General features: G+C 41.0%; 1 protein-coding gene across 4 annotated transcripts in view; it reads left to right on the top strand.

The window, feature by feature from the left end:
• PUSL1 (pseudouridine synthase like 1) overlaps positions 1–26,170 on the top strand; it is a 118,241-nt gene extending 92,071 nt beyond the window's left edge. For 3 of the 4 annotated variants that reach the window (XM_089675957.1, XM_089675955.1, XM_089675958.1), the window contains 4 exons: positions 1,324–1,497; positions 17,424–17,478; positions 21,784–21,946; positions 26,043–26,170. In XM_089675957.1, the coding sequence (XP_089532083.1) occupies positions 1,324–1,497; positions 17,424–17,478; positions 21,784–21,946; positions 26,043–26,071 (421 nt within the window). In that variant the 3' untranslated portion in view covers positions 26,072–26,170. The remainder of the gene's footprint in view (positions 1–1,323; positions 1,498–17,423; positions 17,479–21,783; positions 21,947–26,042) is intronic. The other variant, XM_089675956.1, reaches the window with a different exon arrangement.
• The last annotated feature ends 349 nt before the right edge of the window (positions 26,171–26,519 follow it).

Genomic DNA, 26,519 nt, shown 5'->3' with positions numbered 1-26,519 from the left:
TATATGTGGCTTAGTGCACGTACATTTAAAAGGGAAAAAAAACATTTATGGCAGATAGGTAAGACCGTTTTTTTGTTTTGAGATGAGACATACAGGGTCTCTCCTGCATTTAAAATAGCCTGTCCGCAATGGTTTTTAAACTTGAGTTTAGTTCAACTTTAAGACTTCTACAAAACTTCTTGCATCTCAAGTGGGCCCCCTAATACCATTTTGAAGAAACCATGTACCTTTTTATGAAAAATCCTCATAATGCTTCTCCAGCAAAGTGGTGCAAGGAGCAAAGCACTAAATGTGCCCATTATACATTAGATGATCATCTCCTGCTTTTATTGGAGAATGTTCTGATGTTTATAGGTCACCTACAAAAATTCCTACATTAAAGTTTTCAGGGATTAACGGCCAAGTCCAGTTTTTTATAATTATTTATTTATTTTGATAAACCAGCATCTTAAAAAAAAAAAAAGGCCATCCTGGTGTCATCTGGCAACCCTGGACTTACAGAAGAATGCTTTGGAATTCAGGACCAACCTACTATTGGAGAACAAATAGAAGAAAGAGGACAGGGTCACAGTGAGGTTTAGGGCTTGTTCACACAGTGTGGTGACCTGTGTTTTTCTACACTTGTTCCACATATGTCTCCACAGGATACATAGAACAAAATGTATTTTCTATATGCATCGTTCACACTGCAGTGCAGTTGGGATGTGCGATGCTGCTAGCTACAGTAAAATGCAGATATGCAGACACTGGTAGGCACTGCATTAAACCATGGGGCTTTGTGGGACCATTAATAGTCACTTTATGGTACTTCAAATAAAGTTTGATTTTTGTTAAATCGAAAAAAGTAACTGCAATAAACTGAAACACGCGTCACACCACCCCTTCACTGCAGCACACTGCAAGTACAAACTGACAGCTGCCTGCACACAAAAATGGAGCATTCAGCATGTGGGCAGTGTGATAGGGCCCTCAATTGAAGCAGAACTATTGAGGGTGGTGTCCACAGAACCAGGTACCATAATGTCATAGATTTATCTCATGCACATTCTCAGAATGTACTCTACTCTGCTCATGTACCAAATGCAGTGTACATTTAAAATGAGACTGCTAGCAAACAGTTAAATGACATTTTTGATAGAAGAGAGATACAATATCCCTTCTACTGAAATACTACTCGCTCATATGTTATTTTTTAAGTTTAGTTCTGCCCTAAAGGGCTATATGTCATATCTGTAACATTTTGGTTAGATTGCAGTATGGTATTTCACTGGTTTTGTAAATGGTACATGTCCTATATCAGTGTTCTGACTTTTTTTTTCATAGTAGCCTTGACGTAGTAAAGATTCGGGAAGCTGCGCAGATTCTCCTTGGAACTCATGATTTCAGTGCTTTCAGATCCATAAACTCTGAGACTTCTTTTAAATCTCCTATCAAGACGTTGGAGCAGGCAGATTTTACTGCTTCTTCAAGCTTCCTTCCAATCTACAGCCCTAACAGGTAAGACAATTAATTTGTTCTGATGCCCAATAAGTGACTTCCATTGGAATGTGGAAAGTACAGTATCCCACAGTAACAATAGGTGGAGGCTGTTTAAAGCTGGGCTCCAGGCAGATATAAAACAAACACTTGAATAGGTGTGTATACAGTCATAATTAAATTTAATTAATTTTTTTCAAAGCAAGCAGTGTAAGTACCGGAATTTGACCTGGCATCAGTCTATACAGCAGAAAGAAGAAGCAGCACAAGGAGCTACTCATTTGTTCTTCAGTGCAAGGAACATGCTGATAGGCGGTGAAGGCAGAGTGACAAAGAGATGAGCTCATCAGTCTGTTGCTTCTCATTTCACTATCCAGTCATAGGCCAGGGGAGGGACAAGATCATATGTGTTACTGAACTGCAGCAGAGGAAACCAGGACCCTACACCAGACAGAGCTGTGCTGTGTGGCATACCAATGTAAATGTCAGAATTAAATGGGCAGAAGTACAAATATTCTTGCAGGTAAACAGCTCTCATATGCTGTTTGTATTTCATTTGTGTATTTATCTGCTGCCTGGAAGTTAGCTTTAAAGTGGAAATTTAACTAAAAAAGTGAGTATTTTCAGTGTTTTTGGGTGAATATAGAAATGTTGTAGTGTGCCCTGTATAATAATGGTAATTCTGCCTGTGCAGTACCCTGAAAAACCCACACTTTTGTCTGGACTCCTTCCTGAAAAATAGCTGTACTGTTTATGGTATGTGAGTGTATCTAGGTACTCCTGTTCCTCATAGTTATCTGTCTAATATGTGAGATCTCAGGCACTGCTGCCTTTGACTGCTAGTTTTAGCAGATTCATAGTGAGGTTTTGCTGGAATGAGGAAGCAAACCCCTGCCTCTAACAAAATGGTCCTTGCAGTGACACACAGACACAGTGCAGAGCAAAGCATGGTAGATCAATTAAATATCAGCTGTAGGGATGCCACAGGCAATACTGTTTACTAGTCCTTTTTCCTCTGTCTGCCCTTTATTCTGGGCACATGTTGTTTGTCTCGCTCTTTTTCTAATCCTATTCTGTCAATGCTTTTTGAGTCACTGACCGTATACATGTATGCACATGAAAGATTCTGGCTCCATTTGCCTTATTCATATTCAAAGTCAGAAAGTGTTCAAGTCATATACAGCTAGGTAACTAGCATTTTTTAAGTAAGGGCAGAAATGTCAGGTTGATATTTCTCTCAGTGCAAGTTTCAGTTATGCTTCATTTATATGAATCAATTAATTACACTGAAGCAATATCTGCCGGAGAACAAAACCCCTCTTTCTCTGAGAGTCGTTGGCACCATAAGGGGTTTTTGTTTAAAGCTGTAGTAAACTCTGTGTATGAACTTGTACCTACAGGTACAGTGAATATCTCCTAAATATGCGGTATTTAGGAGATATTCACACAGGATGCAGCCAGTACTGTCATCAGTGCATGTGCTCTGAAGGGCGGCATATTCATGCTGTCCCTTTAGAGCTCTGTGTACTGGCTGAGATTGCTGTGCGCCATTCAAACGGCTGCAGCCCATGAACCCGGAAGGAAGACTGGGTGAAGATGGAAGCCCTATCAGTGGTGACAGCGTGCTACTGGAGGGCGTTGTTTTAAGGTATGTCATAAATGGTAAGTTCACCTTTCAAAATATGTTATATGTTACATCCATATTCAGGGTGTAACATGTTATGAATAGACCGGCCTTTGCTCCCCTGCTTTGACAGCTAGTGGGGGTCTTCTCCTGCTGCTAGCTTTCAAAATTTTAAAAAATTGCTGCCATGGGGGGCTGTGCCTGCCTGGCTGTGTCACTCATTCACAGTCCTCTTTGAACGAGAAACAACAAGTCCCAACAGCCTTAGTGACTGTCGGCTTGTAATTCTCAATGAACTAACACTGGCAGTGGCAGTTCATTGATTCTTCCTGTAAATATTTCTGCTTGCCCATACATCATGTAAGAAACACCTGCTGCATATGCCCTTAGATGGTGAACACCTTTTTGTTGCTTCTTTAGACAGCTTTTCAAGGATGTCACATAAGAACAACACCCTTTTCCACAGCACAAAAAGGCTAAACCTCAATAAGCAAATCTGTCCAAGACCAAACCTGGGGCTCAGTTCCTTTGCAAGGACCCCCAAACCTCCAAGCCCATGACCACGTAATCTTGGCCTGAAGAGGAATGTCGACTTCCCTGTAAATTCAATATCTTGGAGTACAGGACATGGGCCACCCTCTCTAACTAACTATCCTTATTACTCTGCATTGCTTGCTGCAAAATTGAGGATTTATGGAGTGGTGTTGGGTAATAGCGGAAGTACCCAAGGGAGGACCTGGTTTCAAAAGCTTGCCAGTGTCCAGTCACTTAAAAGTTCTCGACTCTAACCCAGGATGTATGAATAGGTTGCCTGTGTCCTGTACTGTACGATTAAGACAAAGGGATGCCGACATGGCACCGACAGGACATGCAGACTAGGTGCTCCTTGGTCCCCGCTTAAGGGAAGAAATGTATAGAGAGAACCGCACCTGAATACATGCAGCCCCCTGCCCTACCTTGTCCCGCTGTCTGAGAGGCCATTGCCGGGCCCACGGTCTGGCACGGAGCTGGAGGAGGCAGCAGTGTTTCCCGAGAGGAGAGTCCGAGCTCTCGCGAGGTGGGATGGAGGAGATCCGGAGTGGTGAATGCTGGGAGTGACCACGCCGGGAACCCAACAAGTCATCGCCATGGGAAAGGAGAGAGGAGCCGGTGCAAGATGCAGGCTGCGGTCTCCATGGATCGTGACCCCCCCTGCATGAGTGACCACCCCAACAGAGCTGGCAGGCGGAGGAGGCAAGGTGAAGGAGGAGTGAGTGACCCGCAAAGAGGGAGGCTATTGGAGGTGCTGAGTTACTGCGGAAGCAAGGAACACACATACACTATACTATACTGTATCTTGTGGACTTTACATACTTTCACCCCCACTGAGGAGAATGTTTTGGTGGGGGGAGAGATAGTAGAAATTTGGGGTCTCCCAGTAGAGATAGAAGAAAAGGAGAGGAGGAAAAGCTTTGTGCCTAACTGTGAATTTAAAAGTATCATCTATTTTCGGGAAAGAGTGTATCTTTGTGCATGTTAAAGTAAGAATAAAATTGAATACAATGAAGAATAAATCTGTGAAAGGAGGAGGAGTAAAGACACCACAAGCAAGAACAAGCACAATTAGGAAGTATATGCACCCGCAAAGGAAAAGTTCTGAGGATCAAACTCCAGAAAGGCAGCAGGGAGTAAAAGGAAAAGGAAACTTGGGGAAAAAACAAAGGAGATCAACCCAGATTGTCATCGGGAATATTGAATTTTAATCCAGACTAAAGAATCCATAACTATGGAAAATGAAAGGGAAATCGAAATTTCAGAAGATCAAGGAACAAGTGCACAGATGCCCACGAAAATGGAAATTGTAGAAATATTTACAAAATTGGAACAATCTATAAAAAACTAAATGGTGATAATACATAATGACTTGAGACAAGTTTTAACATGAGTAGAGGAAACAGAAGAAAAAATAGAGAAACATGCTCAAGTAATTATTAGTTTGGAAAAACAAGTAGGAGAAATGCAAAAAGAACACAGGAAGCTGGCTTATAAACTAGGAGACCAAGAGAACAGAAGTAGAAGAACCAACTTGAGAATTCAGGGCCTGCTAGATGGTTTTTAATGGAGAAGAACTACTGGATGAAGTGAAAAGAGTGATTACTCCCTTGGTAGGAAGAGCGGTGGCAGATCAATTGAAAATTGACAGAGCACATAGGATTAGGTGACCTTACAAGATGCCATCAAAAACCCCCAGAGACGTAGTAGTACGTCTTCATGATTATGAAGATAAAGCTAATATTTGGAAGAAAATCCGAGGGATGTCTGTAATAAAAGATGGAGAGATCAATATACACATTTTTGCAGCTCTAGCATCAGAGACCCTGGCCAGAAGAAGATTATTGAAACCTTTATTGGAGCAGATGCGTAATAAAAACATCTGATGTAACTGGAGGTTTCCTCCATGTCTGATAGGTTGGAAAGATGGACATCCTGTGAAATTGAGATTTCCAGAGGATATGTGGGACTTCTGTGAAAGACTAGATTTACAGCTGACAGAAATATCAGGATGATCTGAAGGGGCAAATGAGTGTATAGAGTTAGGGAAAGAGAGGTGGCAATCAGTTCCCAACAATAAGAGAATGAGATAAGGAACGAATACAGGGACTGTGTGCCGGTTTGGGGGGGGGGGGTAGGGAGTGCTATGTAGAAAATGAGTAGAGAGATGTTCATTAGAATAATGGTGGGGTACTAAGAGGAGTATTGGGGACTGATATTGTGACCTAGAGAAAGGAATGGGGGTTCTGTCAGGTGTACATGTTCCGAGATCACCCTTGAAGAGGAATCGACAGTGGGAATTGAACCACATTTGATTCCAGGGCTAGAAATAGGCCAAAGGGTTTTTAGTGTAGGTGGGGGTGGGAGGGGGTGTCTGGAAAATAAAGAAATTCCCGGGGTCCAAACTAGGAAAGAAGGAGGGGGAGGATGGGAGGGGAGAGGAAAATTAACCACCTGGGAGAACTCTGTTGTTTCAAATGTATTATATCTAGATCTCCAGATACAAGGATCTGACGGGGGAAGGAAGGAAATTGGGTGGAGAGTAAAAGTATATAATGGTTGATAGGAATGTTCTAAATGTAATAACCTATAATGAAAAGGGTCTGAATACCCTGGTAAAAAGACACAAGATTCTCAGAAAAATTTATCAATACTCAGCAGATGTAGTCTTTTTTTACAAGAGACAAATTTAGCCCAGGATTCAAGAATTATGTTGCAATCAAGAATTTATCCGGTTTGGTATTATGCTGATTCCCCAATAAAATGGAATGACGAAAAATAGGAATGACGAAAAATGTCAGATTCACAATAGAAGATAGGAGGGTGGATCCAGAGGGTCGGTTCTTATTCTTTAGGGGGTAACTGTTTGAAATAGAATGTACTCTTTTCATAATATATTTTGCCCTAATAAGAATCAAATGATTTACCTAGAAGAAACCCTAAGGGAACTGATGGATTTTAAGAAAGGGGTATTGATTGTAGCAGGAGATTTTAATTTTTGTATGAACCCTCAGATTGGTTCATCGTCGTGTGGGCAGAGGGACGGAGGTAGAGGCCTGAGAGTTATTAAAAAGAAGCTGTACCAATATCAATTGGTGGATGTGTGAAGAATTAAGCATGCAGGAGTGAGAGCTTATACATTCTATTCCCCTACACATGCAACATATTCTAGGCTGGATTACATAATGGTAGAACATCGATTATTGGAGTCGGTTATGGATTCCAATATAGAAGTTGTATCTCTATCTGATCATGCTTCTGTCACAATGAGATTGAAAGTGAGTAGGGTGCAAAATAAAGCAAATGCATGGAAATTAAATGGGACTTTCATTCAAGATCAAGAGTCAGAAAAGAGAATACGAGAGGAGATAGAACAATTTTTTCTTGCAACTGAAACGGAGGGAACCTTGGCAGTCACAGTATGGAAGACACATAAGGCGTATATACAGTGACGGAAATAAGTATTTGATCTCCCGCTGATTTTGAATATTTGCCCACTCACAAAGAAATGATAAGTCTAAAAATCGAATGGTAGGTGTATTGTAACACTGAGAGACAGAATAGCAACAAAAAATACAAAAGAAATGCATGTCTAACAAATGATGCACTGGTTTGCATGTTCATGAGGGAAATAAATATTTGATCCCCTTCACAAAACATGACATAGTACTTGGTGCCAAATCCTTTATTGGCAATCATAGAGGTCAAGCGTTTCCTGTAGTTGGCCACCAGGTTTGCACACATCTCAGGAGGGCTTTTGGCCCACTCCTCTTGGCAGATCCTCTCCAAGTCATTAAGGTTTGGTGGCTGACGTTTGGCAATTCGAACTTTCAGCTCCCTCCGCTGATTTAATCGGATTAAGGTCTGGAGACTGGTTAGGCCACTCCAGGACCTTAATGTGCTTCTTCTTGAGCCACTCTTTTGTTGCCTTGGCCGTGTGTTTTGGGTCATTGTCATGCTGGAACACCCATCCACGACCCATCAATGTCCTGGCTGAGGGAAGAAGGTTCTCACCCAAGATTTGACGGTACATTGCCCCGTCCATCGTCCCTTTGATGCGGTGAGGTTGTCCTGTCCCCTTAGCAGAAAAACACCCCCAAAGCAGAATGTTTCCACCACCATGTTTGACAGTTGGGATGGTGTGCTTGGGGTCATAGGCAGCATTTCTCCTCCTCCAAACATGGCGAGTTGAGTTGATGCTAAAGAGCTCAATTTTGGTCTCATCTGACCACAACACTTTCAACCAGTCGCCCTCTGCATCATTCAGATGTTCAGTGGCACACTTCAGAAGTGTTTTGGTCAGTACTGTCAGCGGTATTCATTCCAGTTATAGAGAATTGGCAGGCGGACTACCTCAGTTGTCTGCTGTTGTTTCTGGGGGAATGGGCTCTGCATCCCAAGGTGTTCTTGGCAATCTGCCAGCGTTGGGGGGTACCCTGACGTAGATCTATTGGCGTACAGGTTTGTGTCCAGGACGCAGGACCTTCTTGCAATAGGGATAGATGCCTTGGTGATACCGTGGGATCAGTTTTCCCTAATATATGCTTTTCCCCCAATTCAGCTACTCCCACGGCTATTACGCAGGATTCGAGATGAGGTGATTCCGGTGATAGTAGTGCCACCAGCCTGGCCCAGGAGGTGTTGGCACGCGAACATTGTCAGGCTAGCAGTGGGTGATCCTTGGCCTCTGCCAGATCAGTCAGACCTCCTGTCTCAGGGACCTATATTGCACCCAGCTTTGCGATCACAGAATTTGACGGAATGGCTGTTAAGGCTCAAATCTTGAAAGATAGGGGAGTGTCTGACTCGGTTATCCACACAATGTTGAACTCTAGAAAGCTGGTTTCTAGGAAAATTTATTATAGAACTCGTACTTTTATACAGGGAGTGATGCGTACTGTTCCTCCTGTCAGACAACCCCTCTGTCCTTGGGATCTTGATCTTGGCAGTTTTACAGAAACCTCCATTTGAATCTATCAGGGAGATTCCGTTAGTTCTGCTAACTCAAACTTCTGCTAACTGTTCTGCTAACTGTTTTTGGTGGTAATCACTTCTACAAAGAAGGGCATCGGAGATGACAGCCCTTTCTTGTAGGGAATCAATTTTGCTTTTACATAAGGATAAGGTGGTGTTACGGCCTTATCCATCCTTTTTGCCAAAGTTGGTTCCTAGTTTTCATCTCAATCAGGACATTGTTCTGCCTACATTCTTTCCTAGGCCTCAGTCGGCAAAAGAAACATCTTTGCATGCCCTGGATGGGGTTTGGGCATTAAGAGTCTTTTTGAGAGAGACTAAATTAGGCGGCATCCAAATCAACTATTTCAAAGTGGATTTGTCAGTTATTCATTCAAGCCTATGGTTTGAAGAGCAAGGTTCCACACTTGCGGGTGATAGCACACTCTACCAGGAGTGTGGGGGCATCTTGGGTTATCCGACAGCAGGCGTCAATTGCTTAGGTTTGCAAGGCTGCTACATGATCTTCAGGTCATACCTTTACAAGGTTTTACCAAGTGGATGTCAGAGCCATGGAGGATTCTGCTTTTGGCCACATTGTTTTACGGAAAGCTGAATAGCTCCCTTTTGGGATGTTGGTGGTGGGTATTGTAATTGTAATGTTACCCACTCCTCAAGATTATTGCATTGGGACTTCCCACATAGCCATTATTATGGCCTGCTCTCTGTCCTGTGATGTACGAGAAAGAAAATTGGATTTTTTTCTACATACGTACCTGTAAAATCCATTTCTTGGAGTACATCACAGGACACAGAGGTCCATCCCCTCTTTCTGGATTTTCATTGCTTGCTACAAAAACTGAGTACGTTTTGTGTAGGAGGGGTTATATGGGGGAGGACTTCCTGTTTGATTGGTCGGCCAGTGTCCATTCTCCTATTGGTGACATATAACCCACATGGTCAGTATTATGGCCTGCTGTGTGTCCCGTGATGTACTCCAAGAAATTGATTTTACAGGTAAGTATGTAGGAAAAAATCCACTTTTTCTTGATAATAATTAGCGTATATAGGGCCCACCACTTTGTCTTTATCATCCACTTCTAATACTGAATTCTACAAATCTAAGCAATGTTGGAAGTGGGGCAAGTTATAGAGTCGGTGTCCAATTCTCCTGAAGGAGGCAGTATAATTCACTAGTCTCTTAATCTCCTTTATCCCCTAAGAAACTCCAAAAATAGGATTTTACAGTGAGTTAGCATTTATAAAGTAAAGAGTTAATCCAAAATTTTAGAGTTGTCCCCAGAAGAAGAGATGGGAGGACATCTTCTAAAGGGGACATCTTTCCCTGGGACAACTGTCTAATAGGGGAGTTCTGCTCACTTTGGAAGATTTTTTCTATCTTCCTGTTGGGACCGGAAGTGATAGAGACAACAGCTAAATAACCAGGCAGTAGTTTTAGGCATTTCTTACTGTATCAAAAAATAGTTTTAGCTATAGATACTTTTTAATATATTGAGTGTAAATTTCTCTGTAAGCAAAAGAAAGATTTGCAGAAGATCCTTTTTCCTGTAGAGGGGGTTGCAGTAACTCATATACCTTCATGGATATCAGAGATGTTGTCACAAGCTGCGGTACTACAGTTCACCTCCAGCATGGCTGACAGAGATACATTATTATTCCTAAGTGTCAGCCACCTTTTGATTGAAATGAAACACCTCTTTAAGGTTGCCTGCATACTTTTGAGTAGCTCTTTTTCTTTTTGACAGAAGTTGGATAAAGTTTAGTCTGCAGAGTAGATTAGTTGTTTGTTCGTTCTTGGGCCTAGTCATGAAGATGCTCAAAGCAGTAATTCCGACACTGGTGAGTCAACTTGTTTTATTCATATTACTGGACCATAGAAACTCAAAGCTGATGCACTCTCTGTCATTTCTGTTTTCCTGACCAACACCCACAGATGGAATTAGGTTTATTACAACATTATTCTAAAGACTTTCACAGCAACAGTTTATTAATTATGGTGGCTGCAGCCAAAATAACTCCTCTGTCTTTTTCCATAACTGTAAATGTCCCACAGTGCTGGGACAGGGTGAGAGCTAGCTCTGTCCCACTGCTAATGTTAAAAATCTGGAGAAATTTGCTTTTGAATTTGTTTCCTTTTCCTTGAACTAGAGATGTTCTAATTGATTATCAGGTGAACCCGATCTGGGAACCTTGCTTAAAGCTGAATTCAAGCCTTACCTTTAGTCATGCACAAATGTAGAAATTTGTTGCTTGAGCTAAAATAGCTTGCTCCGATTTCACTGCATTCTGTGAGCTTCTCACAGTGTGCATTACAAGTTGCAGCAAGTCAGATGCCAGTCAATGCCTGGCTGGGACTCATCTAGCTCATCTGGTCCTTTATTCCCCTTCTTGATTGTCCTTGGCCGACCCCTTTCATTTATTTGATTAAAGTTTTTTTCATGCATGAAGACAGGTGAGCATTCACATGACAACAAGTAATCCCATTGAAAGGTTTCCCCTTTATTTCTGTTCTGGTGGCAATTAAAATGTTGGATTTACACTCCCTTTCATTTCCAGCGACACTGGTGATTAAGACAATTACAGTGGGTGAATCTCCCTATAAAAACCTGACCAGGGTTGTTACCACTCGCCACTTTATTCAAATCTAAAAACAAAACGAAAAAGTTTTGGCTTTAGTTATGCCTAAGATATTGTAGCATATGAACATTGTACATAGCTGTTGCATCTTCTTGAGCCCTTGATGCACGGGTTAAGCCAGCCATAGATGATTTGATTCGAACCCTATATAGCCAGGCTGAATCCTGCTGGATTTTACATGTGATTATTGCTATCAGATATTGTAGCCACTATTGGTAATCACTGTGTTCTCCCAGTGGGAATGGTCCCCCCATCTGCTGCTGCTGGGAGAACACAATGGCTCCGTGGGAGGCATTCCCCTATCAGCACTAACTGTGTTGATGGGGGAATCGAGCGGTTTTCTTTCCTGCAAATAATAGCTCCGTCTGTGGCTGGCTTTAGAGTTGCTGTACATATTGGATGGCTGTTCTCTTTGTCAGCTAGGAACAAGTTAAAATACATTTCTAGGGCGGGACGCTTTTTTCCCATGAATGAAGTGGAACATCTGTAGCAAATAATCAACTTTCCCGGATTCTTTGCGCAAGCATCACCCTGCAGCCGACTCCACCCGTCATTGTAAAAACACAAATTTTTCTAGGCTCTTATATTGGTCGGTCAAATGTGTTGGATCTGCAGCCAAAACCAAAACATTCTGTAACTCTATCCACTGCTCAACATACACATTCCCATCTCACTGACCTTGTCTTACAATGCATTGCTCTGATTATCAGCCACATTCAGACCACTTTACAACTTGTCAAGGTTTATATATCATAAACAGGCCGCCAGGCGTCTACACCAAAATCTTCAATAGGAATGTTTATGCAACTTTGTGTTTTTGTTACTTAAAGTAAGCCTCATGATCTAATCACACACTAGGGAATATCTGACAATGCAAAGAATTTGCTGAAATTTAGATAAATCTGTCAAATGCACTGGTTCCAATCTACCTTAAAAGGACTGCATTAAAACAAGAAGCTATTGAAATCACTACACATACCTAGTTACGATTACTTGCAGGGAACTGATATGAAAGCCAAGTACTAAATATCTTCACAGTATTTGAACCCATAGCCTGCACTGTATCATACCAATGGACAGCACTCATTTCTGAAACAACTAGAGTAAGTACAAAGGCTATTGGGGAGATTGTTTTTAAATCTTGACCAGATGGGTTCAGGTAACAAACACACACACACACACACACACACACACACACACACTAAAATCAGATATTTCCACTTATATTTGATGGCTTTATGACAATACCAATAATACATAAAGCAGACAAACATGATCAAGAGATTGAGTTGTTTATCAAACCAAATAAATTCACAAGGTAATCTACAGTATTTTAGATTAATTGTTGGCACTAGATGTGGTGCTTACAGCATCTCATCTATCATTTTCACGCTCCTTGGACTTTTTCTGAGGAAGGTCAGAGGGCAATGTCCAGAACCGTTCAAGGTCACAGGAAGTCCATAACTGCTTTAATATCTGCACTTTACACCAGCAATGTGCGGAAGGGCGTATCTGCAGCACGTTTAACTGTGTTGAGTACAGCAAAAGGCCTTGTTAGCCTCCACCCTGGTTATCTGACCACATAAAATGAGCCTATAGTGGCCACAGGATCAAAAAAAAAACTGGACCAGTGCGGATGTCCATTTATCATGCAGCAGTAAATAACCGCTGCTCGGTTTTCTGGCATTCTCAGAGGAGACAGCTCTCCTCTGAATGCCTGTTTATGAAGCGGTGTAGATCGCTTCTTCAAAAGAGGAGTGAAGCAATCTACAAAAGCTTTGAACTGTAGTAAACGGCTGCTGTTACTGTAATATTGTGAGATATAGTGAGACAGTAAGAGATCAGTCAAACACACAGTTTAGTAGCGGTATATTACCCTTTTTTGTTGATGGCTCTTTCAGAAGAGACCACTCAGTACCTCACTACACTGCATGCACAAATACACACATTGGGGGCTCTGACTGAGGAAGAAGGAAGTCAGTAATCTTCCTCCTTCCTCCTCTGTTCTCCCGGGATTCACTCTTCTCTCCCTGATTCTCCACCTCTAGGAGGGAGAATTTATACACAGAAGGGATCGCTCCATCATAAACTGGCAGTTTCTGTTTGTCAATGACAGATTTTCTGTGTGTGAAATGATCAGCGGAGAATATGTTCTCCGCTGATCATCTCTTTTTCATAAACCACTAATGTGGTGCTCTGGAATCTCTTGATTTCTGCTTCCACATGCAGACAGTGGGTGAGAATTAGGTGTACACCGCATGAATTATTTAGGATACAGTAGAACACAAGGTGCACAGGATAAATGAACAGATGATAAGACTTTAGGAACTGAGTGATGCTACCACGTCTGCAAGAAATATAATCCCTAAAGAAGGCTTCCAGTACCTGGTTGAATCTGTTATTTGAAGGATTTGGACTGTTGAGAAGGCAAAAATAATCCTATTTTGTACTGGATTGATGTATATAATAAAGAGGTCACAGATCCTGTATGCATAGGTAGTCAGTGGTGTGCATCTGAGGCTGGAACTAAAGGGGAAATGTAAACTTTGTTGTACTTCCCATATTTCTTTTTTACAATAAATATACAATTAATAAACTGAGTGCAGGCTTTCCTTGGAAGTTGCCCCATCCTTATTAAGTAGTAATTGTCACTGGGAATGAAAGTGAGGTGGAAAACAAACTTTTTTGTTTTCATTAACCCCCCTAGCTGTCTGATTATGTCCATATTTCTGTGCTCAAAGCGGTACATTTTGCATGGAAATATGTATTTTGTTTATTGTAGGCCTGTATTTTTTAGGAATTAACTTGAAACACAAAATCATAAATTATAATTTAATAAATAATCATAAAAAATAATATAATAATTTTAATTCAATAATACAATCAAACTAAAAACACTGAAATTTGAAATCTAGCGCCAAGTTCGCACATCACTAAGCAAAGTCGCAAAATCGTTTTCAGTGTCTGATGACGAATTTCCCCACGAATCATCACTCAATTCTGCAAGTGGTTCTAATTTACTATTGCTGTATTCTAGCTGGTCTAAAACCGCTTTTGACCTAAAGGGACGCTTTTTGGACGCCATGGACGTTTCTCAGTTTCCAGGCAGAAAGAACAGTAAAAATGTAGGCAGGGCACAGGACAAAGCACTAGGGATAAAATATATGTGAAATGGTTTGATACAGTAATGTTATACTATGTTATTTTAGTGATTTTAGTGAATGTCACTTTTTGTCATTTTCAAATTTCCCGCCATTCCATCCCCCGTACGTCCCGACGCTCGCAGGGGACGGAACCCAGATGACAGATGCCGGCATCCGCGGGAGCGCAGGACAAGGACTAGTTGCCAGTATTGCCTGTGGTCTCTTAGTAGGTGATCTTTTCCACATTGGTGACTTACTATGCCTTGTTCTGCACTGTGTCTTTGTGTGGAGGTGGTCATCTTGTTAGATGCCTCCTCCTGTCAGAGCCTCAGGCATTGTGACATCACCAAGCAGTGCCTTAGATCTCATACTGCAGATATACAAATATGAGGCGTTAAGTTGTCCACATACTGATCACAATTTGGCTGCTTAAGCAGGGACTGGCTGGATTTTGATCAGTGTGTTGCCATCTGTACTCAACAGAAGTTGATTGCTTGATTGACATGTTGGAAAATTTTCCTTGATCAGCAGCTATAACTTCTATTTAGTGTATTCTGACATCAGTGGGTGATGCTATCAGAATACGATGTCCTGGAGGCAAGAAGTCCTCCACTTACCTCGTTTGTGGCCCACTTGGCTGAACAAAAGCATATCTAATTGTGTATGGCCAGCTTTAGGCACAGGAGTGTCTATGCACCCTCACATACAAGGAAGTACATTGTTATGTTTCAGTAGGAATTCCACACCAAAGGTAAATCTTTCAAGTTACTGCTTAAGCACAATTAATGTTTCTGGATGTTTTCTGTGACATAGCAGAACTTTGCTTTTTTGCAATCAGGTCCACTTTAACATGTCTTTGCAAGTGTTTGGAACAAAAAACATGAATGTTAGAAACTATATTACAGGGGTGTGGAAATATTTAAAAAAAACTACTTGTTCCGGGACTAAATCGGTGCCCAAAATTACTTGTACCTCATGACAATCTACTTGTCGTGGTAACATTTTTTTTAACCAAAAAATCTGCTCTGTATTTAAATCTGCTTTAAGTAATGTCTGGGGCTTTTAAAAACAAAAGGGGCTTTATGGCGACTTAAACGTTTAATATTTTTAACATTGCACTATTTATCTCCTCCTCCCCTCCCTGCCTGTCTCCAGCCCTGCCCCCGGGGACTAGCAGGAAGGAGAGAGACCTTGCAGCGCAATGAGCACCAATTGGATGCTTGTCAAGAAAGGGGAGTGTTGGGCTTATCCTTTAACCCTTTCGCTGCCAGTGCGGTTTTTGCACATGTTTAAAAAATAATTTAAGGCCTGAAGATTACAAAAAAGTCCAAAACATATAGGTGTAGTAGAGTAATAGAAATCCAACAGACCCAACAGTCATGACATGCATGCTGCTGATTCAGTGTAATTGAATCACTAATTGAAAGGGGCATGTTCAAAATAATAGCAGTGTGGAGTTCTATTAGTGAGGTCATTCATTCTTTGAAAAACAGGTGGCAATTATTGCCCTTATTTAAGGAAGGAAGGCAGCAAATGTTGTACATGCTGGTTACAGTGCATTTCTCTGTGACATTCTGAGGAAAATGGGTCGTTCTAGACATTGTTCAGAAGAACAGCGTACCTTAAATAAAAAGTTGATTGGAGGGGGGAAAACATATAAAGAAGTGCAGAAAATGATAGGCTTCTCAGCTAAAATGATCGCAAATGCTTTAAAATGGCAACCAAAACCTGAAAGACGTGGAAGAAAGTGAAAAACTAGCATTCAAATGGATAGAAGAATAGCCAAAATGGCAAGGACTCAGCCAACAATCAGCTCCAGGAAGATCAAAGAAGGTCTAAAGTTACCTGTGAGTACTGTTACAATGAGAAGACGCCTATGTGAAGCTAAGCTATCTGTAAGAAGCCCCCCGCAAAGTCCCACTGTTGAAAAAAAGATGTGCTGAAGAGGTTACATTTTGCCAAAGAGCACATTGACTGGCCTAAAGAGAAATGGCGCAACATTTTGTGGACTGATGAAAGTAAGATTGTTCTTTTTGGGTCTAGTGGCCGGAGACCGTTTGTCAGACGACCCCCAAACACTGAATTCAAGCCACAGTACACTGTGAAGACAGTGAAGCATGGTTGCGCAAGCATCATGATATGGAGATGTTTCTCATACTACGGTGTTGGGCCTATTTATCGCATACCAGGGATCATGGATCAGTTTGAATACATCAGAATACTTGGAAGAGGTTATGCTGAAGAGGAAATGCCCTTGAAATGGGTGTTCCAACAAGACAACGACCCCAAACACACCGGTAAACGTGCAACATCTTGGTTCCAGACCAACAAGATTGACGTATGGAGTGGCCAGCCCAATCCCCGGATCTTAATCCAATAGAAAACTTGTGGGGTGACATCAAAAATGCAGTTTCTGAGGCAAAACCAAGAAATAGAGAAGAACTGTGGAATGTAGTCCAATCATCCTGGGCTGGAATACCTGTTCACAGGTGCCAGAAGTTGGTTGACTCCATGCAACACAGATGTACAGCAGTTCTCAGAAAGAAACAGTGCTTATACAACTAAATATTCATTAAGTGATTCAAAGGAAAGCAAAATCTTCAAAAAATTTTCAGTTTATATAGTGAATGTTTGAGTTTGTAAAGAAGAATACAAACACTGCTATTTTTTTGAACAGTCTAATATTCACTTTTCTTCAAATTTTTTAGAGGAACAACACAAATTTGATATATTTGTCTTAATGTTTTGATTTGGAATAGAATGTGTAGTGTTTCCAATGCATTTGCGTGTATGGAAATAAAAGCTATTAGGATTTTGAGCTTTATTCACTTTTTTCAACACACTGCTATTATTTTGAACACAACTGTGTATGTGTGTGTATATATATATATATATATATATATATATATATTCATGCATTTTCAGTTCTGGGGAGGTTTTGTAACTGCACATTTGTAATACAATCAGGAACCTATTGTATGTGGGCCATGTTAACCTTGGTGATATGCATATTTATCTCTGACTCTTTTACTTTGCAGTGATGTTCAGTTTTGGAATTTTACCTTCAAAAGTAAATCCTTTGCCTATCGCCAGGTACAGTTACTTTTTCCGTTTTGCATGAGATGTACAATATCAGATGAAACCAGGTTTATATCTTCTTATTTTTGCATTTTTAGAAATGCTCAGCTGTTCTTATGGGCATTAATTATGATTTATTTACTTGGTATAAGAAGGAAAACCTGCCATTACAGCGTCTCATTTCTAAAAATAGAATTGACTTGTCCTTTGGCCAGTGTAATAAATGCAAAATGCTACAGAATGTAATGTGGTCTGGCTCTACCCTGCAGGAAACAGGCTTGACCACAGAGCTTTCCATTCAGTACTGTATCTCTCCAATGGTTATCTGTAAGACAGGGATCTTTCATTCACTGGATGACTGTTCATTCTGCTCATGCCCCCAGAACATATGCAACCTTCATAGGTAAAGGGAACCTGTCACAAACAGTTCCAGGAAATACATCCAAATCAAGTATTTTAAATGATTACCTGCATTGTTTTTCTTTTCCATAAAAATGTTATTTTATTCACTTTTTAAGCGCCTATGAACTTGCTAGAACATGTGACTACTTTGGGATGATTCTGTTTCCTAGTGTAACCACTCCTTCCTTGTGCTGTATGTCATAGTTCTGTCTTTTTTTTTTTGCGAGTGTCTGATTACTCTCTGTTCTGGTCCAAATCCTCTGCCCCTTCCTTCACCTCCCAACATCACCTTTTAAGTAGCTAGAGGAGTGAGGGGAGTACTTGAGTGATAGCTTTAAGTCTTCTGGTGCTGCTGACATCAAATGCAAGATGGCAGCACCCGGCAGCAGGCTTGGGTCTTTTGGATATGGACACAAGGTAGACTTTTACAGATAAATATTATGCATAAAATACATTAACTGTACATACAATTTTATGGGAGAATTATTTTTGAAGTGAATGGTTCAGTTATGGGGTCACTTTAAAGAATATCCAGAACATGACATTAAACCTTTTATTTGCTTCCTTTACTTCTGTTGAATTTACCATTGAAAGTGTTTTGTTGTATCCGTTTGATAAGTGCAAAAAGCAAAGGGGATGGATTTTATGGGAGAATTATTTTTGAAGTGAATGGTTCAGTTATGGGGTCACTTTAAAGAATATCCAGAACATGACATTAAACCTTTTATTTGCTTCCTTTACTTCTGTTGAATTTACCATTGAAAGTGTTTTGTTGTATCCGTTTGATAAGTGCAAAAAGCAAAGGGGATGGAGCTTTGCAGTCATAACAAGCTTTCTGTCCTAGGGTGACAATGCTGCTCCTCCATAGACACAGTATGGTGAGTGAGCATTGTCACCCTAGGACAGGAAGTGTGTTAATGGCAGCATCACAAGATGAAAATAGAGTAAAATATAAAACTGATGTGGCCACCACAACTAAGGACTGTTGAGCTGTTATGTATTACAATTGTGTTCTTGGATTTTTCGTAAACTTGAACACTCAGTAAGCAGCCTCTGGTCCCTACACTCAGTGCTCCTGGCTGCTCCTTGCTGGAAATCTCACCACTTTTGTATATAGGGCACACATGCACACCTTCCTGCTCTCTCATAATGCAGCATTCTGTGCTAGCACATAAAATAGCCAGTGCTGTCACATCAGGGATGGGCAATGCACAGAGAAGATTTCAAGAATAGACTTCCAGGTGTGGTGGATCATATGACCTTCTCCCATGTTTAGGTCTAAAAGCCCATCGCTAGGCCTGAGCACTGTTGTATGATGTCACCACTTCCTCTAGCATCTGTCTCCAGCTTATTGGTGACTTCAACGGAGGGGGGAGTGGCAGGGGAACAATGCTAGGTGAGTATCTGTGTGTGTGTGTGCGTGTGTGTGTGTGTGTGTGTGTGTGGTGGTGGTGGTGGTGGGTGGGGAGTGTTTATCTCCCACCCACACAAATTATAGTTTTAGATGTACACAGTTGTGTTGAACAACATAGCAACGTCTTGCGTCTGTTAAACTCTGTTGGTGAGACTTCCCCAAAGCAGTGGGTATCCCCCATGCCTTTCCAACAAGACAGTGAATGAATTATCACAGCTGATTAGTTATTTGGTTAGCCTTAATTATAGAAAGTCCTACAAGGGAGTATGATAGCACTGTTCGGCTTTTTAAAAGCCACATCCACTTGCCAAGCCTTGTAATTCTGGTGGAGATATATCCTTACTAGATTCTCAACAGATACATTACAACAAGGCATGGTGTGTTTAAATTTACCATTATTCACCCAAACCTGAAAAATCTGATATGGGCAGAGTTACAGCATAAAAAAAAGCTTTAGGTGAATTCGGGCAGTTATGAAAAAATCTACTTATGTAATCATTAGAAATGATGTTAAATGTATGTTTCTCTTTTGTGCATTGAGGGACACTGGAAGCCTTAGACCTTTGGGTTAAGCTGCCACCTAAAGAAGGATTGAACACTGGCAAACAGACAGTCCCAGGATAACCCCCTCCTTCTACCACACCCTGCCTTGGTTTTTTTATATTGTCTTAGGAGGGTGGACATCTTTCCTTCAGCTCTGCTGTGTTCAAGACAAACCTGTGATTTTTTTTCCCCTAGAAATCCTTCCTTTATTTTCTTCAGTCAAAGCTATTTTGAACACCACTGCTGGAGAATTCCCCCTGATTTGCAGGTATCCAATGTGGTCATCCGCATCCTGGTAAATGAACCATACAGCATCCAGACCCAACTGCACTGGAGGTTGTGGGCTGAGCCTGGAAGTGATATTTAGTCACTGGGTGCTGTGTGCAATGCTTTCCACTTTGCATTCTGGTTAAGTTAGCAACACAGCACTTTCCAGGTCCAGGGACAATGGTATTGCCTCTGCACTTGCCTGGTTTCCTTGGACTCGGTGAGTGGGCCAGGTCGAGCACCAGGAGCTCCTTTGTTTTTTAGTTACTGAGTGCTATTATTCCCCAGTTTCCTCCAGCTTTGCCGTTGAAGGGTTTAACACAGTGGGACAGAGCGCTGATGTTGTTATGTTTGGTAGAGTGTCACTCGCATGCTTTCTTTAACTGGCATACAGCATCTCTATGCAACTGTTCCTGTAATAAGCCAGGTGGAATTTTGATCTTCAATCCATTTTTGCTGCCCGTCTACAGTGTGTTTGGTCATTTCCGGCTATCTGACCCACCAGTCGCAGAGCCTCACACAACTTTTACAGCTGTCCAGGTTTTGTAAGTACATGGCGCCTTGCCTTTTCCCCTGAGCTGTACATTATGTCTAATTCTAGCCATGGTAAGGATACCCCAAGCCCACTCTGCTAACAGGTGTGGGCTGCTTGTGCCTACTGATAGTGCCAACGTCTGCAGCTTGAAGTCACACTGTCCTCTACTGCTAGCAGGTGCTATAGCTCTGATCTCTGCAGAACAGTTTGAGGTTTTTATTTACCGGTAATCACTTTTCCAATAATGAAAGTAGGCATTTGCACCATATTGGGGCTCAAGGCTTTGAATATTTACATTTGTATGTGCCTTTCCAGTTCACAAGCACTTTCAGAGTATTGCTGTAGGGCCACTGCACTACCAGTTCATGGCCCTGGGTACTAACCCAAGTGCTGGATCCAGTGTTGGCTTTGTTGCACTCTCAGGGTATCCCCATCGTTCAGTACTTGGACAACCTATTATTAAGGGAATGGTGAGCAAGAGCTGAAGGACATCGTATCTCTGATTGTCATATGTTACTGAGGTTTAGGTGGATCCTGAACCTTGAGAAATCATAGCTGAAACCAATTATCACTTGGAGTATCTGGGTCTGGTCCTGGACAAATCTCAAGAGAAACAGGATCTCCAATCTCAGTTTCCAGCTCTTCAATCCAAAAGCTGTCTCACTCTCCACTTCTGCATAAGTGTCTTGGGGAAGATGGAAGCCTCCTTCTGCCTCAGTTTCTTTTGTCTAGTTTCACTTCAGACCTCTAAAGCACAATATGTTTTAATTGAGGGAAAAATTATTCCTGTCTCTGGAAAGTCTGTGGAATAGAGAACGCCTTTCCGCTATGTTTTGAGGAAGAGGAGCGGGGAAGGTATCCACTGTCCTGTAGTTGTCCTGTCCTAAGGTGACATGTTGCTCCTCCCATAGATATAGTACTGTGAGTGAGTGTTCTCACTCCAGGACAGGAAATGTGTTACTGGCAAGATCATGGGCAAAAAATAAGAGTAAAAATGACTGAAAAAAGAAAACTAATGTAGCCACAACATCTAAGTACTGGTGAGCTGCAGTATATTGCATTTGTGTTCTTGAGCTCTGACACAAATCACGCTTTTTTGTTGCAAATTTATTTATTGCATTTCTTTGTTAATAGGCAGAAAGCTGATTTCTTTTTTCAGGTGCGAAGAATGACTAGTGCTTTAGTTGCAGTGGGACTTGGCATTCTAACACCACAACAAATTAGATTTCATTTGGAGACTGGTGAAAAAATGGTCTTCTCAAGATGTACAGTAGCTCCACCTGATGGATTGTTTTTAAAAGAGGTCAAATACACAGAGACAGGTGGGTGATGTTGTATAAAGTACAGTATTTATTTTCATTTATTTAGTTCAGGTACTTATATAGTGCCGTCAATTTATGCAGCGCTTTTACATATATATATATTGTACATTCACTTCAGTCCCTAACCCTCAAGGGGAGTACAATCTAAGGTCCCTAACTTACATTCACATACTAGGGCCAATTTAGACAGGAACCAATTTACCTACTAGCATGTCTTTGGAGTGTGGGAGGAAACCGACGCAGGCACAGGGAGAACATGCAAACTCCAGGCAGGTGGTGCCATGGCTGGGATTCGAACCAACGACCCTAGTACTGCCAGGCGGAAGTGCTAACCATTTAGCTACTGTGCTACAGTAACTGAGTTTAGAACATCCTTCCATCTTCTGAATACTGCTCTACCCCTGCCTGCGCTAGTTAGTAGGTCACCACTTAGGGTAACAGATGTGGTGGGTTTGTTACGTGCTTTGCACAGTTCTTTCATTCTTAAACATGTCACCAGCCTGTAGGAACAAGGTGTGTGGGATATTTCTAGAACATAATGGGATAGGGTTATGAAATAAAGGTATTTGAATATATCCAGTAGGGCTGTTTTTTATTTAGAGTTTGGCTTAAAACCCAACTCTTGGAACATTATCCCTTTCAGTGGGGCTGCATTTGCACTGCGAAGGTTAATTGCTCATTTAGGTCTAGTGCACTTGTTAAAGTAAATTCATTTATCCGATCCTCTGTTCCTCCGCACTGCTATGCTGCTCCCAGTAGCATTTTCTCCTCAATGCTCCAGCTGTCTAAGGTCCTGACATTAGCAAGACCAATACAGAGTCCATAGCCTTACACAGGATGTCTTGACGCCGAGGGAGATTTCCCCATCACATGGGAGAGTGTCATCTTCTAGGGGAGTTGAGGGTCAGGTAAGTAAAAGCACTTTTAGTCTCTCCTAGACTAAATTAGTAATTAACCCTTGCAGTGTGAAGGCAGCCAGTTTCCTGGAGTTGGGCTTTAAAGCAAAAAACATTTTAAAAAAAATATTTTTTATTTTTGAAGATTTTTATTCTTGTTCCAGAAACATCTTAAAATTTTACTTTGTACATCACGGATAGTCCCAATGACAATGGTTATTAGGATAAATAAGTTTAATCTCTCCAGTGGGGACACAGACCGCAAAAAAAAAACCTTAAAAAAGAAATCAAGCTTCACACCCACATTATTGTGTAACAAATATTTTTTATGTTAAACAGACCAATACAAAATTCATATGTATACTCATGCGTTTCAGGAGCTCACAAGTGCCCCCTTTATCAGCGCTTACAAAGTTTGCGTCAAATCAAAAGTGGACTCTATGCGTGGTTTTCGTACCAAATAGGTAGTGAATAAGTGATGGTACATGCTTCATAGCAACTGGTTTAAGCAACCAAACACCTTAAGCTCTTATAAAAGGAGCAGTTTTGGGCTCCCAAAGTGCTTTGTCCACACTTTTGGATTTTTATTCAGTTTATTGGAACAAATTTTTTGTGGGACTTTTGGGTGTAGCATTTGTTTTTTACGTTCCCCTTGGTATTGAATTATGTGCTCTTTGAGTTACTTCTGTATAAAGGAGCTGCATGCTTAGTGTAAACATAATTCTTCTCCACCAACTCAGTCACTGCCTAAACATCTTCCAGTCTACTGCCACTGCCACAGTCATACAATTAGAAACATGCACCCTTCTAGGGCCAGTTAGGTCAAAAGCCAGTTAACCTACCAGTTTATTGTTGGGTTGTGGAAAAAAAAAAACGGCACACACGGAGAGAACATAAAGCTCCATTCCACTAGGGTCCCTGGCGAGATTCAAACCTAGGACTGCACTGCAAGGCAACAGGGCTAACAACATGGTATCCGTGCCTGATTTTATGAAAACTGAAGGAAAGTGCAACCAATCACATTCCATCATTCATTATTTTTAGCCACACTAGGTATCTGAAAGAAGAACTTCTTGTTTCGCTTGTTGCTCCCATGGCTCTTCAACTTTCTTTTTTTACTTCTAGCACAGGTTTGATAATGAAAATACACAGCTATTTGTGACAGAATCCCTAAAAGTTCCATTTCGAAAAGAGAAAGCTAGTACAAAATGTAACTCTATGACACGCAAAGCACAGAATTCCCCCTTGTGTTTGGTCCTTCACAAAATTAAATTCGTTTCAGTGACAAAGGAAGGGAAAACTACTTATGGTAATTTCCTATGAATCTGGCAACATTTCAGAGAACGCTCTCATTTTATCTTCTTACTTATTAGTGACAGTAAGGAAGAGAACAGTGAAAGAAGCTGCCTGGAGGACACAATGCCTGCTCTGTTGTATTGTGTCTGCAGATTTCAGCTCCAAGTCCACATTTTACATCTCTGTCCATCCAAGCTGTACAAATGCACAGCTGCTACAATAATGGAGCCACCACAGTAGTCATTATACGCCCGGGATGTTTAGTTCTCCTAAATAATTCCCTAATTGCACCACTTAGGGGAATCAAACAGCTAAAAATAACATTTTGAAAAATATTTTGTCAGGTAAATACAGTATGAAGTGACATTATTATTTTGTATTTTTTGGGAGAACAGCAGGTGAAACTTTCGGCCTCAGTACTTAAACATACATAGCTGATTGCAGGCAGTCCCATTTATGTCAGTTGGCATGCACTGTCTTTCTGCTTCCAATTTGACATCTGTGCGGGTGCAGGTGTGTGTACCTGAACTCACATTGTCTTCATTTAGGGACATGCGACCCACATGGATGTCATATTGGGAGCAGCGTCTGTGTCTGTGCAGCCAATACATGCCAATTGACATGAATGGAACTGCCTGCATGCGGATCCTTGGAACACCTGTGCATCAAGTGCAGGCAAAACATGGCTCTCACACTGGTGTACACCTAAGTTCTTGAGTGAATGCAGCCTTAGACTGGTTTTTACATATTTATCTGTATCTGTTAACTACTGTGCAGAAAAAAAAAACAACTTTTGCTCAGGTCTGAACTCCAGGTATGACTTTAATTGCAAACTTACATTGGTCAAGCTTGGATGGTTGAGTTTGACGTTTCATTAAAAAATCGGTCTACCCGAAAGGAAGTGATTATTGCTCTATCTTTTTAGATAACCCTTAGTGACTTGGTATTCCTCTGTCATGTATTAAATGTTCATGAATAAAACAACTGTTTTATACATATAGTAAAAAAAAAATGAATACTGTACAACAGTTTAAAAACATATAAACCTAAAACGCAACCTAGGTTCGTAGGATGCAGGCTGAATAATAGCTGGCTGTCATTCAACTTGGAAAACTGGTGACATCCTAACCCTCTTGTATTGTGCTAAATCATTGCTGTATTGTCTCCCTTTATATTGTAAAGTGCTGAGCAAACTGTTGGTGCTATATAAATCCTGTATAATAATAATAATAACATCTAGTGAGAGGGGCAGCTTTAGTTTGAAGATATGTATTGCAGCAAAAGTTGTTTTTAAAATTACTTTTTATTGACTTATTTATGGCTTTTTATTTACAGGAATTTGCTTTAAAAAGCCCCACTAAAATAAAATTGAACCAAAACCATGATACTTTTATTGTAAAGAGGAACTTTTAATCTTGTGATTTATTCACATCTGATATGCAACACAGCCAGACTGGAAACACTCATACAGTTGTGTTCAAAATAATAGTTTAAAAAAGTGAGTAAAGCTCAAAATCCTAATAACTTTTACAACAAATAGATGCGTGCCAGTCCATGGAGTCCAGCAATGTTTTTCCTAGAGCCAGTTCTTTGCTGGGCTTCGGATCCACAACCCTGTCATCTTGGATGTGGGAGCTGGCTGTGACTTTCTGATGTCTCACAGCCGACTCCTCACTGCAAATGTACAAGTTCGCTGCAAGACCAGTTCTGGAGACTCCTGGGATATGTGTCATGACCCAGGAGGCTAAGGCCAGCGGGATGGTGGCTCAAGGTGATGTATTTCTTGCCTAAAATGTGGGAGTTGAGCTTTAAATATCGGCTATAATTTGACATCTGAGATTGTTTACATTTTATTTGTTTACTCATGTCCAGTTTATAAAACCACACTTTCTGTGATCCTTTAGATTTAAATATGGACAAGGCTCCCAGTTAAGAAGATGAACATACATTCAGAAACATGTAAGGGACTTTACCAACTGAAAAACTGTTTACTATAACTTTGTACAGTTTAAATAAAGTTTTATAATTTGTATATGGTGGCTAATAAATGGTATTATTTTGCTATGTCGTAGAACTGCAAAGTGGATATTTTTAAGTTAAACCACAAAAAGTAAAACTGTAAATCTAGGAGAAGAGAATATTTTATCGAGTTTATTGAATCCATGATGGACAGAATCAACAGGTATACCATGGTACATTGAGAGGGGGGTGCAGCCTTATATCACATGATTCAGTGATCAGATTGGCAGAACACAATGATCGCTGCTGATGGCTTTGGCCGTCCACAGTGATCTCATGAAAGAAATCCTAAAGGCTGGTTTTACTGAAGTTGATTGATGGATTGACTTCAGTACAACCAGCCTGCCCATAGATGGATAAAA

Source organism: Staurois parvus, unplaced genomic scaffold, assembly GCF_062004578.1.
Source record: "Staurois parvus isolate SC_StPar_1 unplaced genomic scaffold, SC_StPar_1.0 ptg000160l, whole genome shotgun sequence".
NCBI classification, from domain to species: domain Eukaryota; kingdom Metazoa; phylum Chordata; class Amphibia; order Anura; family Ranidae; genus Staurois; species Staurois parvus.
This window is presented reverse-complemented; position numbering and strand designations above follow the sequence as displayed.